Here is a 16994-nt window from a genome sequence, read left to right as displayed (position 1 = left end):
GCAGAACTTATGACTTTGCTGAAGCTTTTTGAAAGATGTAAACCGCAGGACTCCATCAGATGGTTACGTTTACAGTATTTTTTTCAATTTCTGAACAAGGACAATCAGGAAGGGAAGTCTGCCATTCCAAAATCACAGTGATATTGAGGCCGAGAATCTGCATTATTCCTTTCTCAGTGTACAGAAAAAAAAAGCTCATTTGCCAGGAATGATTTTTGCTTAAGCAAAAATCTCACTCAAAGCAAAAAGCTTACATGTCAACACAAATCTTTGCCAGCTAAACCATCACCTGTTACACTACGGCGAGCCTTAAGAACTCAACACAGGACAATCAATCTGCAATGATACCTTTCAAAAAGCAGCTTGTCTGTTTGTACGACAAAAGAAGTTTCCCAAGCGCTTCACACTACATGTTTTTTCCAGTTTGAGGACCAAAGCCACAATGAATATCGATCCTACCTTCAAAGGAGAAATGTGTGACTGTAAGACATATCCATGGACGTTCTCTATCTGAGACAAGTTCTTCTCTGACACATGAACAAGCTCTGGGCCTCTCACTTCGTGGGTTAATCGAGGCAAAGTATGATCATGTGGAGCGTCTTCATCTTGATAACGGTATTTCTAGAAAAAAAAGATAGCGAGGAAGAACAAATAAGCTTTGAGGAGGCAATGCACATGTATTAATGTAAATATGGGATAACAGATAAAGTAGCGGACATTAGACAATATAACCCTTGAATTTCCTAATGTGTTCTGGAGAAAATCCCTCATTCTTTTTTTAACATTGCATCAAAGAGAGAAAATGTGGTATATCACATTGATACACAAATCTTTCGCCATCAGATATACATCTGAGACGATATACCGGCAGGGGTTGATAAAGACATGTCAGTTAGCTGAGCTGTAGCGTCCTTTCACATTTCACATCCCCATGGCAATAGCTGCACCTCTATAGCCTTTCTCCACAAAATATTTGAGTCATTTTCCACTTAGCACCATGTACTCCGATGCTGGAGAGCACACATGCACTTCCACAGAGCCACAGTCAGGCAGAAAATTACTCTCTGGTAAGGTTTCTCCTTACCCTGAACACTAATTAGGGTGTGAGGTGTTGTAACTCCCTGCTCCACGGAGAGGCTACATCAGAAACAGGAGGTAAGCAGCTTGTCCAAGATCCAAAACGAGCCTTGTAACAAGGAATATAACCCTAAAAATGAAATTAAGCGACCAGATCTGTCCTTTAGCTAGAATCCTTTTTAAAAAGGTGCCATCCACTTGGCTGAGGGGCCCAGCCGTCTCTTGTGGTGGGGCCGTTGGAGCCAGCTGGAGCCGGCTGGGGCCGGCTGGAACCGGCTGGAACCGGTTGTGTTTGGTAGGGGGCAGCTCCGACCTCTCTTCGCAGAGGCGCCTGCAGCCCCCCACTGCCAAAGCCTGGCCTTTCCCCCCCCCCCCCCGCTGTTCCGAGGGAGAAGCCTGCCGAACGGGTCCCGTGGGCCATAGGAGGTCCCGTGGGGTAAGGCAGTGGTGGGGGATGTTGAGAGGTGACAGCAGGGAGCAGGAGGGGGAGAGCAGAGCGTAAACCAGAAGGGGAGTTCATAGGTCTTTGGCAATAAGGGAGGGGCAGATAGTGCTGTGGTGAATGCCATTTTCAGCTGGCAGGTATGTGCTACAATACTGGAATGATCAAAATCAAAGACTAAAGAAAAGACAAAATCAAAGACTAAGACTTATTTGGAAGGCCATGTAAGAAACATAAAGTCTTCAGTTCAGGTACGCTCAGAAGGGCGTTGCGAAGCAGAGCTCCCGGCTGCTCCTGCCTTTCACTTTGACCGCTCAGCTCTGGGGTGTTGCTGCATTTACCCATCCCTCCAAAGGAAATCATCCCGGTTCATTCCTGCCTCCACTCTCATGTTTGGAAACGGTTCAGCAGTTGCCAGTTATTTTCAGAATACACATGTGACATGGTTTATTCTCTTCTTCTTTTCTGGGATATGCCTGCAACCCTTCACATATTCACTTTTCAGATAACATAATTAATGAATCTATAAAATGACTGGCACCAGACAAGTATTATTTGGGCAAGAAGCCATCAGTCTAATAGATGGTACTCCAACCAATGTCACGTTAAAGGCTTGGCACAGAGATCATTTAAGCCCCAAGCAATCAATTATTTTTTGAATCCGGTGAGTACTCTTTCAAAAAAGACAACTACTCAGAGACACCCTCTTGAAAGTGAGTCATTTGCTAAAACATGATTAGGAGAAATAACTGCAGAATACCGGAGTCATCCCATCTCCCTGGGAAATGACAAAAATGAAAATGTCCAGTGACAGCTTTCCAAAGAGACAAGACAGCAGTGGCAGAAGCCATAAGGAGCTTTGGCCAGATCATTCATGCAGCTTTACAGCACAAGCAGCAGTGTAAGGTGGCATTAAAGAGAGAACATCTCTCTGACCATCAATCAGCCCTTTGCCCATCACCGCACTGCAATGTAGCTGTTGCGTAAATGAGAGCCAAGGCCCAGAGGAAGTTGGTTCATCCGAGCTCTGTGCTCCTGAAAAGTGGAACAGTTTCATGGATCTCCACTGGCAGACTTTCCCATTAAAACCTACGCTTTATAATTAAAATTGATCGTTTTATCCGATAACTGCACATTCCCCTAAGAAATTCAGTAATATCCATGTTCATGTGCCATAAACTGGAAAGTTTACACAACAGATTTCCACTTTTCCATTTGCCTTTATCAGCCTCCCACCCCAAGCCCAGCCTTCTCGTTCTTCACAAAGTATGAGCCTAGACCATTTCTGGGTCAATCCTGTTATGTGTTTGCCTCATGTTCTGAGCACCAAACTCATCGATTTTCATACATCTTTCCTCCCACAGCATCTCTTCACTGAAATGTTTCAGCAAACCAAAACAGCTTGACACAGCAAAAAGCCAGTTGTAAGGCTGAAAATACCAAACCAGAATTGAGACTGTCCTGCAGAAATGCCTCATTCCTCTCAATCGCTCTGTCCTAATGGAGTCCTGTAAATGCCCTTGAGATTACCCTATTCCCTAGAAACCTGAGTTATCTCTAATGGTTATTTCAAATTTCTGGAGGGAAAAGCATGATTGCACGGAAATGCTACTCTTCATTCGACAAAAGAACAGGTGGATGTCTTATGATAATTAAATTACAAATCAGTGCCTGCTGCTGACAGGGTATTGTACGCTGCCAACTAGCATCAGATATTTAAAATCCTCTGTAATTACCTATAATGGGGGAGTGGAGTGCGCTGCTGTGAATTTTTAATATGAACGTGCGTTTTTATAAGAGATCATTCTCTTTACAATGTGAGATTATTACAGCAGCACTACTCCTTGCATCGAACTGTCTAAAGGATCATTTATCAGGCTGTGTTTGCCAAAGAGTTGTCAGCTAAACAGGACTGAATATATGAATCCAGCAGAAGGTAATGGTCAAAAGCCTTAAATTTCAACAAAACCAGCTCTCAAGAAAAAAAAAAGTTAAAAAAAAGTGGGAAGTTCCAATACACGTTACAATAGCCAGACTACTGCACTGACATGGAAATATGGATGTTCTTACAACCAATCTTTGTCAGATTTTCAGTGAATTAAGATAGGTGGGAAGTTGTCATTTGATTTTGGGCCAAAGAGAACTGGTTTTTACAAAAGTCCTCAGTATTTTTTTGCAGTTTGCTTTGCAGAAAACGATAACAGAACATTTAATTTCGGATCACAGAATCACTAAGGTTGGAGAAGACCTGTAAGATCATCAAATCCAACCATCAACCCAACAGAACCATGCCCATTAAACCATGTCCCACAATGCCTCGTCCACACGTTCCTTGAACACCTCCAGGGATGGTGACTCCACCACCTCCCTGGGCAGCCTGTTCCAGTGCTTCACCACTCTCTCAGTAAAGGCATTTTTCCTAATATCCAGCCTGAACCTCCCTCGGCACAACTTGAGGCCATTTCCTCTTGTCCGGTCGCTAGTCACTTGGGAGAAGAGACCAACACCCACCTCTCTGCAACCCCCTTTCAGGTAGTTGTAGAGAGCGATGAGGTCTCCCCTCAGCCTCCTCTTCTCCAGACTGAACAACCCCAGCTCCCTCAGCCGCTCCTCATAAGACTTGTGCTTCAGACCCTTCACCAGCTTCGTCGCCCTTCTCTGGACACACTCCAGCACCTCAGTGTCCTTCTTGTAGGGAAGGGCCCAAAACTGAACACAGGATTCGAGGTGCGGCCTCACCAGAGCCGAGTACAGGGGCAAAATCACTTCCCTACACTCCTGACTGGCCACACTGTTTCTGATACAGGCCAGGATGCTGTTGGCCTTCTTGGCCACCTGGGCACACTGCTGGCTCATCTTCAGCCGGCTGTCGACCAGCACCCCCAGGTCCTTTTCTGCAGGGCAGCTTTCCAGCCACTCGTCCCCAAGCCTGTAGCGTTGCCTGGGGTTGTTGTGGCCAAAGTGTAGAACCCGGCACTTGGCCTTATTGAACTTCATCCGGTTGGCCTCAGCCCATCGATCCAGCCTGTCCAGATCCCTCTGCAGAGCCTTCCTACCCTCCAGCAGCTCAACACTCCCGCCCAACTTGGTGTCGTCTGCAAACTTGCTGAGGGAGCACTCGATCGCCTCATCCAGATCATCGATAAATATATTAAACAAGACCAGCCCCAAAACTGAGCCCTGGGGGACTCTGCTTGTGATCGGCCACCAACTGGATTTGACTCCATTCACCATGATTCTCCAGGCTCGGCCATCCAGCCAGTTTTTTACCCAGCAAACAGTGCACCTAAGCCATGAGCTGCCAGCTTCTCCAGGAGAATACTGTGGGCGCAACTCAACTTGACCTGTGTCCTAAGCTGCTGCATGTGGTCCTACTGGAGCTGCCATTCAAAAGCACGTCCCTGTTCTTCTCTACGTGGCTCTTTGGCTAGTCCACACTCCAATACATCACACATTATTTCTGCTTGCAATAGGAGGGAGCAAAGTGTGTTACAGGAGCCACGAGGCTCTACAACAACCTGTGGAAAAAGAGCAGCCAGTGAATCCTGGTCTAAAGAGGATCTCGACCTACAAGAAGACACCTTGACATATGCAAGAGACACAGAGGGGAAAAAAGTGATGTTGCTTTTCACTCAGCTGAAGCTTTATAGTAGATACAGCTGACAGATGTTAATGGTGGAAAAAAGGTACCACTGCATACTCTGAGATGGTAATCCATTCACGAGTGGATCCTGCTCCCAATCTCTCTTCAAAGAGATTCTGTTAAAAATACTCTGGCTGGCATAATATGTTTTGTCAAAGGAAACAATAGCAAAACTAGTTGTTTTAGCTCTTATGCATCAGCATTTCAAGTTTTGAATGCTATTTCTGTTTTATGTACCTCCTCAGGAGGGGCCAGACTTCTGCACCTTAGAAGCTGCAGGTCTTCATGTAACCCACATAACTTAGAGACCACGGGAGAAGGAATTTCTGCAGAAAATTTCCCACATGAGGCAATGACCTCTTACAGATCCAGTTGTTCCATTGCAATCTGGGGATAGACAAGGTATGCACTCCGGTCCTAATGCTGCCTGCTCCTTATCCTCACTCACTTGCCTTTTCCCTCAACCCAGAATTCGAGCTGCTTTGCAACTCCCATGCAGATTAGCCCCACTGCTAGTCATCTGCTGCAACCTTCACATGGGAGCTACCTTTGTACAACTCAAGCGTCATCCCCCTTCTGCATGATATTAGGTGTAGAATTCAATACACTGGATTTGTTCATAGTTTTAGCTACAGGCAAAAACTAAACCCATAATAGTCTTGGTCCATTTAGATAAAAATTTAATCTGCAAAGTCCTATTAAAAAAATGTTAGTGGCACCTTGTCTCACTTTTGTGCTCAACTTTTTCAGTGGTCTTTAGTGTGTTGAATTTTACTGGCGCCGCTCTCCAAAGGCAGCAAATTTCAAAGTCATACAGATCAGTATCTTGAGAAAACAAACTTTACAATTTGCACACACAAGTCCTTGGGCATTCATCCAATCATGAGTAGAAATAATGTTACTCATCCAACTGATTGCAAATGAGCAACACAGCTTGAATTCTGAATATTTGCAATCAATCTATAGAGTAAAAAGAGAAAAAAATACTCTTCTCATTATATAAAATGGAAGAAAACACAATCTGCTTGCCAAGACTGTGGAAGTAGATTAAGAAGCTTAAATCATTGAATAATTATACTTATTGTGAATGACTTGCTCTTTTGCTTATCAAGTAGATTTCTAACAAGCTTGTCGCTATATCACAGCAATACCTTTCATCCAAGAAACCCAAAGAGCTTTACAAGTGGTAGTCAAGTCTGATAACATCCTGTTGAAAAAAAGCATGTGCATTGTCTAAAGGTGGGTAAAATTAGGCACAGGAATACAACAATTTGCTCAAGGTCACAAAGAGAATCAGTTAATTATGCAGTGGTAGAAGTTGGGAGATTTTTCCAGTCTGCTCTTCTAAACCCAAGACCTAGTGTAACTACACTGACTTTAATAGTAATATTAATAATTATTATTTAAAAGTAAGGTTGTAGGCTAGCTGCTGCCATTGTAATTCATTTTTAGGGTTTTTTGGGTTTTTTCCCTCACAAATGTCCCAGGAGACAGAAGACTTTATAAGGTCAGGAATTAGGTTTTTCTCTGCGTCAATGTAATAGCTAGCAGTGCTTTGAGTAATTTATATTGTACTATCTCTGAGAAACACATTGTGATTTTTAGAAGACAAGAGGTTTCCTGTAACAACCAAATTATTTCACAGAAGGGACACCATCAGCCCTGAATACTGAGAATTTGCATAGCTTTTCCATTCAGTATAACAAGAAGTTCCTTTTTTTTCAGAAGGGGAAAAAAAAAAAAGCAGATACATGATTTCTTCTCTCAGTTTACTGAAATCAGCAGCGTTTTGCCCATAGAAGGGAATATATGTTCAGTTTTTTAAAAAAATGCAAGTGCAATACAGTGGAACAAATATGTTGTACAGTATTCGCCTCATCTGTTTTTTTAAACCCTAAATAATTTTAGTTTTCATAATGAAGAAGAAGTGAAATGGACATTAGCCGAAGTACCTTTTCCCTGTTTTAGCTGGATGTAGTTGCACCTTTCGCTCACAAGATGGCAAAATAACCATCGAGTTGAAGCATATCCTCACTTTGAACTATGAAGTGTTGCAGGAAAAAATAAGCAGCTATGCGATGTCATAAAACTTCAAACGATTTTTTACTTCGAACTGACCTGGTACAACATTATTAAAAAGAGACAGCAAGCTTTTATAGTAAGTACATATAAACAGGTTATGATCATACACAAAGCTGTCAGCTGGAGAAAAGTCTAACCGTTCATGTAAGCACCAGAAGTTACAAGCAAGTAGGAACCTATTGGTTTTTGCAGGCTTTAGCATGAACAAAAACACTATGTATTGACAAGATTGAGACTAGCCCAGAATGCTGCATTCCTCAAGGAATTCTAAATCCTAATTAAAACCGCCTGCATGCAAATCTGTACCATGAGGTATTCAGCTCCATATGCTGCATCGCGTTTTGGACCTGTTAACAGCATCAGTTTAGCCCTCTGGAGGTTGCTACTTGCTATCCAATAATTTAAAATAGATTTTTAACTCGAAGTACCAGTGCAAAAAAAGACACTCTAAGAGGGCGGCTTTGCTAGTATTCAATGCTGAATGTGGCTGCAGACTATAAAAATCAGTAACTTCAAAAAAAAAAAAAAGTTCAGCTAATACTGATTGTTTATCTAAGTGGAGCAAAGGAAAGACGTGGGTGAAATCATACATTTTATCAGCACCAGGCTGTAGCCACCTCTCCATCCCTTTGTCCTGCAATAACTTCACTTGCACACTCCTTTTTATAGTTTTCAGCTCTTCCCCTCAAAAGATTTTTTTTCGGATACATCCATTTTCCCACAGCCACTATAGAAGTCTTCATGCCTTATTAGCTCCCTCCTTCGTTCCTCCTTTCCCCCTGCAGCTCCCTGCACATCCCCAGAAGCACCATGTCCCCACTCCCATTCCCTGATCCCTCCAATTGTGCTGCTGCAATCCCCCAGCATGGAAGCACTGAGCCTCACAAATTCTCCTTTTCCACCCCTTGCCTGATAGGAAGAACAGCTTCTGGCATGGGGCGGCTGTGCTGAGGTTACTACTAAGCATTTGGAGAGACAGAGCTGGCAAATGCCGCCAGTCGCCGTGTCTCAGTTTCCCTGCCAATAAGCCTGCGGTGGGAACGCAGCACAGCAAAACAAACACCCTGGGTTTATATCAGAAGATTACGAAGTAATCATGTAATGTAAGAAATAAATAATATATTATTATTGCCTGAAACAAATGACACAGAGATACAAACAAAAATCACAGAACAAATGGCTTGCCCCTCATATGTTTTCTGTTGCAAAAACACAGATTTTAATTTAGTCCAGCTTTGCTCAGCACATGACACAGCAGGCCATTTGTGTTTTGCAGCTGACACCCTCTCCCCAGTCTTCACACCTGGGTGCCCTACTTAGTTGAATTTATACAAAAGATAGGACATCTCTTCCTAGGGCACACTGCTAGTGACTTCTTCACAGTTATCTAACGATAGAAAATAAAAAAGGAAAGTGATTTGTATTGCTTAGTTTTACATGTATCTATGTGCTAATTTAAAGCTTTAACTATGTATTTTCATAATATTATTTCCCAACGCCCTTCTGAGCATCAGTCAATAGGATAGCACCTACTGAGTTACTCCAGAGGATAACCAAGATTGCCCCCTAACTGTTTCTTAGCCCTCATGGCTCCTGAATAGATGTAGTTGTGGTGGGCTTTTTGGCCCCTCAAGCCCGCCCAGGTTCATAGTTCTAATTTGGGACACTGCCTGGCTATGTTAGCACCTGTGGATTGATGGTCACTGTGGAGAGCCGGCAGACTGAAGGGATGCAGTGAGGCTGTGCTAATTCCAGTGTTAATTATGCTTCCCAGGAAGATCCCACTGAAGGCGGTCTCTAGGAAGGGATGGCCTCTGTGCGTAGTCTCTAGTGTTGTAGCTTTTCCCACCATGCCCATGAGTTCATCTTATGCCCAAGTATCTCATGCAGCCTCTGAGTATAGTTTTTCCTGATAGCAGTGCTAGACATGGCTGGTTCTCCATCTCCTGCATCTGTCTCCCCTGTGCAGCCCTAGTCCTCCATCCTGCTCCTTTACTTGTGCTGGTCAGTCACTGATCAAGATTAGTTTTTTTCACAGGTTTGTCAGAACCTAATTACGTACTTACGGAGCTCCCAGCCTCACAAATAGGTGCATCAGCTCTAGTGGAGGAGGCAACACTGGAGCAGGAATGAAAAGTCAAGGAGGAGCACAGTAATTCCTTGAGACAGCATTACCAATAAGAAAAAGATACATGAAGATATTACCCTGAGTCCCCTCCTCCCTTGGATACATACATAATCCAATATGGGGAGCTTTACCCGTCAACGCTAAAACAAGCCAAGGAATTTATAATGTGTAATGGCAAATCCAAGGACGGCTGACTTGAGATTTCTCTAGGAAAGGGAAGGAATAGAAAAATCATCAAAACAGGGCTGGAGCAAATGGAGATAAGGACCAAAGCTCAGGTGGTAAAAAGAGAAAAGTCAGAGAACTCCAGCATCTGCGCTGCTCTGGTGCTGAAAAATACTTGCAAAACCCCCAGGGAAAACATTCGTCTTATCTCCCTCCGGGGCTAGTTTGCATAGCAATAGCTGCTCCCAGCAATTACTCAGGTGGCAGAGGCCCGCGGCTCTGAAGACAGCGGCCTTGCCCCATGCTAGGGTGTGTGGACTTTCCACCTCGGGCTGTGGATAGTCATTTTAAAATTTGACCCTTTCATTGCTCACACATTCCTATTTCCCAGACTTCTTGAACATAAGTGTTCCTATTGATACCCTTGCTTTTTCTGCAGTCCCAGGTCTAAATGAAATCTCAGAGGAAAACTAGACTCTGCTTTTCTTAAATTAAGACTCAATTCCTAGGTTAAAAGAAAGATAAATCCACAGACTAGAGCGCTCAACAGTCAAGGAAGTATCATTTCCCCATCACATTCACTGTGCAGGCAGGAGAGTCCTTTGGGAATTGTGTATTGAAGGACACAGGAACTGAGTGTCTGTGGGATTCAAGTATCTTTTCTTACAGAAACTGGAAAATTTTGGACAAAAGCTATATGAGGCAAAAGGATGCTCTCAGGCTAAGACAGGCGAATGCTATTGGACATAACTGTTTCTATTCTTGCTTTTGCCACAGAAATCTCATGCAACACTAGGCGTTTCACGAAACCAAATTCTTCACAGGTGTAGAACTGAGATATTCCTCACTTTGAAAGGTCTTGGCAGACACAGATGACCAGTTTTTGCAGAAGTGCTGAGCACCAACAGCTTCAGCTGAAATCAGGGGGAGTTGGGCTTTGTAAAGAGAAAATGCAATGTGCACTCCAAGAAGTCAATCTAAGGTGGAATTGGTATTGGCTGACATTGGCCACCTAAAACTTAAATTTCTGGTATAAGCAGGTCAACCCAGTTCCCTTGCTAATAACTGGAACATCACAGTATTATATGGATATTTATGAAAGAACTGCTCACTGAAGGCACTTTTTCTCTCCTTTTTTTCTAACTTGAACTGAAAACAGCTTAGGATTTAGGCATTTTGGATGAGATGAATTTCATTCTTGATATTGCAAGTTGGACACAGAAATTAGTGGACTCTTTTGATCTTACTTTTTTTGTTAAATGAGTAAAAGTTCTAAACACACAGGGATATTGTGAAAATAAATTCATTAATGTTTATAAGATACTTGGATACGGTGGTCAGCCTCGGTATAACAGGAAAATCAATGAGAAAATGAATAATTCTGGAAATGGAGCACAGTTTGAACTGCATGCATTAAATAATGCATGGAGACATATGTTGAATGCAAAATGCCACACAAAGTACCACTCCACATGACTGAAGGAAGCAGAGGGCCTGTGAAAACAAAAATAACTGTAATTAAAAACGTCTTTGAGTTATATTATAATACTACATTACAACATATGGCCACAGAGGGCCTAAAATAAAATTGCTTCAACTGTCTTAATTCTTGCATTTCCTAAATCTGAGTGGTTAACTTTATAACCCTGCCATCCCTTAACTATTCTTTGAACACAATGTATACACACATAAATAAACCTCATAAACTTTAATAGCATTCCTGCTTCTTCTACTGTGAAGAAGGTATAGAGATAAGTCCCGAATTTTTCAGTGTTTGTGAAAAACTGGCTCTTCTTAAATAAAAACACAGATGTTCTGTGTGCATAAACGTGAAAAATAATCTCACTGTTGTCACTCTGATGAACCCAGACCATTAGCTCTGAAGATAACGTTCTTTTTGTACCCAACAAATTTTTGTTGGTGCTGGAAAAATTATTACAAGTCTCAAGTATCTACTATTTTTATCAGTCCCCTCTTTTAAAAGCTATGAATTTTTACTAACAAAAAGGTGGATTTAGTACATTTTAACTAGGTGTTCAATAGGCCAGCAAAACACATTCGTGTCAGGTGAATTTGCATGTGCTTGACACTGGTAAGAGTCGAGATTAACATTTCTAAAGCAGGGGACTTACTGAAAAAGTAGCTTTGGACCTTTGGGTCTTAATCCTTCTCCAGCCTTTCAGTACAGCATAATTGTGGCAAAATAATCTGCGCTTTCAGATACTTTAATAAAGCCCTGGTTACGACGCAAGTGGTCAAAGTAGCTGTCATTACAAACAGAATACAGAGAAACATGAAGCTATTGTATGAACAAGGGAATATTTGCTTTACGAAGGCTATCACCAAAATCAGTATTTCCACCTTTTCACCTCACCACAATCAGCCTAGTTCCTGATCTAAGGAGTTTATGGTTCCGGGGGAAGCTCCTTCAGCTCACTGATCTGATGGCAACACATCAAGGTAAAACTACTTCCAGGTCAGGAGCTGGGCAGGAAGAGAGTATCCGTTAAACTGCACAAAGCTTAATGTATCGGGAAAATATCTTGGGCTTACATCCTTTGAGCCCACAGAGGGAATGAATCCACCACTCCTTGGGCCATACCTTACCTGAAATGAAGAGGCTACAGCTTATCATCACCTCTATTTATTCCATTTAAAAATAAGCTAACAATGGTATTACACCTGCGTTTTCTGAAGGGCCAAGCAAGCCTGCCAGCACAGCCTTCCTTAGTTTTTCAAGTCCCATAGGACTTAGTCCGAACCAAGACAATGAGTGGGTCATGGTGAATAGAACTGCAGGTAGCCAGCAAAATTGCAGGAAACAAAGGGATATATGCACAGATTTCTACTATCTGTAGAACTGCTTTTAGACCTAGACACCTAAAATTTGCCTTTGTCTTATTTGGACAGGTAAGCATTTTTCACATTTGAAATTCAATGTGAAAATCAGCCAGTAATTACTCTGCTGGGCAGGGACAATGATTCTCAGTTGGGGCTATTGTTATTTTGGGATCGCCTTCCATAGTCGTGTTGGAAGAATAGGCATATTTTTTATTTTTAAGTGATCTAAGCACTCGCGTTTTAAATAAGTCAACCGGGATCTCAGCCTCTGCAAACATACGCTACAGTCCATGCCTAAATGATCAGGGACTTGTTTTGTATCATGTTATAGTGTGTGTCTGACAGGGTTAGCAATGTCTGAAAAGTTCTTTAGAGCTGAAAAATGCTATAAACATTCAAAATTATATTATATGGCATAGAAGACTCTCTGACCACCAGACAATTATTTAGATGGAAATTTACTACCAGTCCATTGGAGTTTCTTGAAAATCAAGATTCTACATGTCTTAACCTGGATACCTCAAACTTTTGAAAGTTATTACCTGATTCTTCTGTTAGATACAACTGTTGTGTCTTACTGTTGTGTCTGCCTATGTTTGTGCCGAATTCTACGGTATTTTGCTCCTTTCTTCTTGATGAGTTTTTTTGGTAGTTTTTATAGTTGCAGAAAGCAGGGGAAGGCAAAGGGGATGGTTGAATGCTTTAGAAGTTAGTAAAGTTATCTCTGAAGCAATAGCAAATTTCTTTCTTGCAGACTGACCTTACCAATGTTCAAGGCCATCCTTCTTCACATTAACACTAGCTTAATTAAAAGGTTAAATCCCTACTGCATTCACTAAGAATCCCTATTTGAAAAAGTCTAGATATTGTAACAATTTTTGTTCCATTTCTTTATGTTTTCAGCTAAAGGAAGTAAATGTCTTGTATAAAATATCATGAAGAAAATAAATTCTAAGTTCCTTCGGTTTTAATGACTACCTTTCAGGAAGGCTGCATAAATGACTGTCAGCTGAATAACAATGTCATGGTACATTTTCTGTTGTTCTTAATTATTAGAAAATGAGGACAAAGCAAAACCCATCCTGGTTAAAATTAGATTCAGCCCAGATCATAAGGCAATCATGAGGCACTGTTAACTTTGAAATGAAAGACATTATTATAAAATGATACCCAAAACAAAACTCATAGACAATCCCAAGCAAATAGCTTGGTCTAGACACAGCAGTTTTATTATTAGGCAGAGAGGGTTTTTTAAGTCCTGACCCAACAAATGGATTGATTGATTGTATAAATAAATATTTTCCAGAGCTTTATACGTGCAGTGGGCCAAATCCTCAGATCTGCAACATCCATCTGGGAATACAGCCTATTTAGAGCTATTTGATTATTCATTTTCCATCCTTTTAGTACTTGACTAAGTGCTAGATGGATAACCAAAGCTCTGTATCTCTCTCTGCATGTTTTCTTATGAAGTAGCAATGTAAACTCCCCCCCAAAAAAGTTCTTTTGTAAATACCACATCTTTTTCTCTGCATAAACCACCTTTACAAGAGCAGGCGAGTCACTCTATTTTCTGTCAATCCTCTCCTACTCAGCTGATAAAACCAACAAGGAAAACAATTTATTGAGTCTGGAGCTGTGATTTTCTGCTGATGAAAAGAAATGCTCCCTGGGAACCAAAGTGGGAGCTACAGCTCATTTTTATCTTGACAATGAAAACACGAGCATGACTTTAACTTCTTGTTGACCTTTGTTGCAGTTGGATCACTGATGTAAAAGTCAGTGGCTATATATATAACATTATTCACATTCAACTATCATGTATAGAGTGGGGAAAACACATTTTACTATTTATAAAACTTCTCTGCATGAGCAAAGTTCTGCAAACATTAATCACAACTGTGTGAATGACTATCCACACCAAGGAAAATGCACCTTTTTGAGTGATTCATCTCATCTCTGCTGCTCAGGAAGGGGTGGACTGCCCTTTAACGGTGCCACGTGCTTGATACTAACTGCCCAAAAGTTGAGATATTGGCACTGGTGAACCTCACCCGGAAGCTCCTCTGGCTCTCAGACCTTGAGATAAACAGTGGACCTGTGCTCCCTCTGGGAGGTGTGTTTATTTTTCAGCATAGTGACTTGGCGTTCTGTCCTAATTGCTACGTGACTAAACCAAAGCGAAAACTGCCTGTGTGGGAATTGCCACAACCTGTTGTGAACATACATCTGTATTTTTGAAAGCTGATAATCTCCAGGTGGTGTTAAATTAGCCTGGTTCTTCTGCAGCTCCCTTGGGAAGGGCTGCACCATCTAATTTCCCTTGCTACCATGCAAACTATTAGACTCAACGTTGAACATAGCAGTAGTCAAATCCCGGAAGCCAGTAATATTTTGGCCCTATACGTTCATGTTCTCATAGATACTTTTCAGCTTTATTAGCTTATTAAAAGTGTGGCCTTATTAACTATTTTAACCACCAAAATGATGATTAAATGGTGCAGCAGGAAATGTTTTGAAGAGTTTCTTTTACAGATGATTAACTAGTGTTATGAGATGCGCTCCAGTTGTCTGAACAAATGTAGGATGATACCCCACTTTTGTACTGACTGTCCTCAATTTTTTTTTTTAAATATCACTACAATAGTGAAATAGCTAGAAACATAGGATCTTAACACTTTCTCTTCTTGAACTTTCCAACAAATAAAAGTGTCATGGAACCACTGTAAAAATGTTTCCTTCATTTCTTATTTCACTGCATTTACAACAAAATTCAGCACAAATTTATCCCTTAAAAAGCTTGATGAATCAGACCCCCAAAATACATAACATTAACAGGACAAAGTCTATTCTCAAAGTTTCTGAAGTACTTTGTTGGAGCCAGTGTTTACCAAATGAAATGTATGCAATTGTACCAAAATTTCTGAAGCATTTTAGTTATTACGCTTATTGTGTGAAAATTTGCAGCTCTTGAGTTCCTCCCACCTCACTAACTTTTGCACATCAGTGCTGCTCATTTGCAAGTGTTCAGCTCTCACCTGTATATAGGTCAGATGTCTGCATTTTCCAACACCCTTGTATACCTTCTGACAACTCTCTGCATGCTATCAGAGTTCACCTGCCTGCAAAATAATTTGAACACCTGCACTTTAGATATATATTTCCAAGCTCTGCTAGCTAGCGCCATATGCAGAAGTGGCTAATCAGGCATTCTGGACCCATTCTGTTCCTTGTTCCGGCTTCAGAATGCTTCATATTTCTCAGAAGTACTTTTATGTAAAAAACACTGACTTGGAACAGACTATACATGGCACATATTTGCAGTTCTATACAAAAAACTTGGAGCCCCTTTTTCGTATCCTATAAATCCGAAGTTGCAAAAGGTGCCATTGCCAGGTTTCTTCTTTAAATTTATTTTAAAATAAACCAAAGAAAAAAGGGTAGCCATTTCCTTCAAAACATGAATACTTTACGTGAGTTTATACCTGACATTTCTATCCTGTCATGTACTTGTTTAGTTTTATATGTTTGCTGTTTTTCTAGGATATATCAGAAATCAGTATTTGGTCCTCATTAGTAGGATGTGGAATTTATATTACTTGTTATCAGTAAGAAAATGTAGTCAGAAAAGTACCAAAAGAGCACGAAAAGGATAAAACACAAAAGATATCCCAAGTGGAATTAATACTAATATCTGTATTTATTTATACCACTACCCACAGGGGTTTCACATTAAATTCTACTATTTCAAAAACTGCTTAAGCTGCTTTCATAGTGAATCAAATGAGGAATTTCCTTGAAAAAACAGGCTGAAGAAAATCAGCATATCAGTCAACTGCTTTACTTCAATTGGAGTGCCAATTTTTAAAATAATACTACAAGCTAACACATAATGCAAAACAAAACTAAAAGGAAGATTTGAAATACAGTATTTTGTTTGTTTGCAAATGTGATTTTAATTCTTTTTAAGACAATTAATGAAGATGGACACATTCTCATGAAACATTTCCGAAAGGAAAAATGTTTTATCACAACAGTTTCAACTAACTTAGAGTTACATCAAATCACATAAGCAGCAAACATATATATATATTCACACAAATTTCATTTTCTGTCTATTCCCTGCCCCCAAACAATCTGTCTGCCGATTAAGTCCCAAAGAGACAATTATAAACAAAACAAAACAAAACAGAAAAAAGGAGTTCAGGCATGATGATAAAACTTTCATTTCCCTCAAGGGTGAGGGAATTCATAGATATCCTAAAAGTGCAATTGCCTATTCCAGAGTTTCTTGAACCTCTCTCTGATCTGTTATGCAATCCCTTATATTTCTAAGTTTCAAAAGAATTTTACAGAGGGGCTAAATTATTTCTGAGTTAGTTAAGCCACCTACATCTCATTAAGAGGAGAAATTCAGCACACACATCTGGTCTTAAGAATCACTCTATTTCTTTAGCCTTATCACTCTCAGTGAATTTTGCTTCACAAAGTTTAACAAGTCTAAGGTGAGATGCACAGGCTTAACAATGAAGACTTGCATTCATCCCTTTGTGTGAGATGCTTTGCAAAAGCCATCATAGTGACAATTAATTTAAATAACATGAAATATTCAGTGA

The 16994-nt window shown here is 40.8% G+C and overlaps 1 protein-coding gene across 1 annotated transcript in view; it reads right to left on the bottom strand.

The window, feature by feature from the left end:
• Nucleotides 1-16994, bottom strand: part of DLG2 (discs large MAGUK scaffold protein 2) — a 660722-nt gene that overhangs the window by 562862 nt on the left and 80866 nt on the right. Inside the window, exon 2 of the mRNA XM_059823460.1 lies at nucleotides 460-621. Coding sequence (XP_059679443.1) covers nucleotides 460-621 — 162 coding nt within the window. The remainder of the gene's footprint in view (nucleotides 1-459; nucleotides 622-16994) is intronic.

The sequence above is a fragment of the Gavia stellata genome, chromosome 1, assembly GCF_030936135.1.
Source record: "Gavia stellata isolate bGavSte3 chromosome 1, bGavSte3.hap2, whole genome shotgun sequence".
Classification (NCBI taxonomy): domain Eukaryota; kingdom Metazoa; phylum Chordata; class Aves; order Gaviiformes; family Gaviidae; genus Gavia; species Gavia stellata.
Note: the sequence above shows the minus strand (reverse complement) of the source record. Positions and strands in the feature narration are given on the sequence as shown.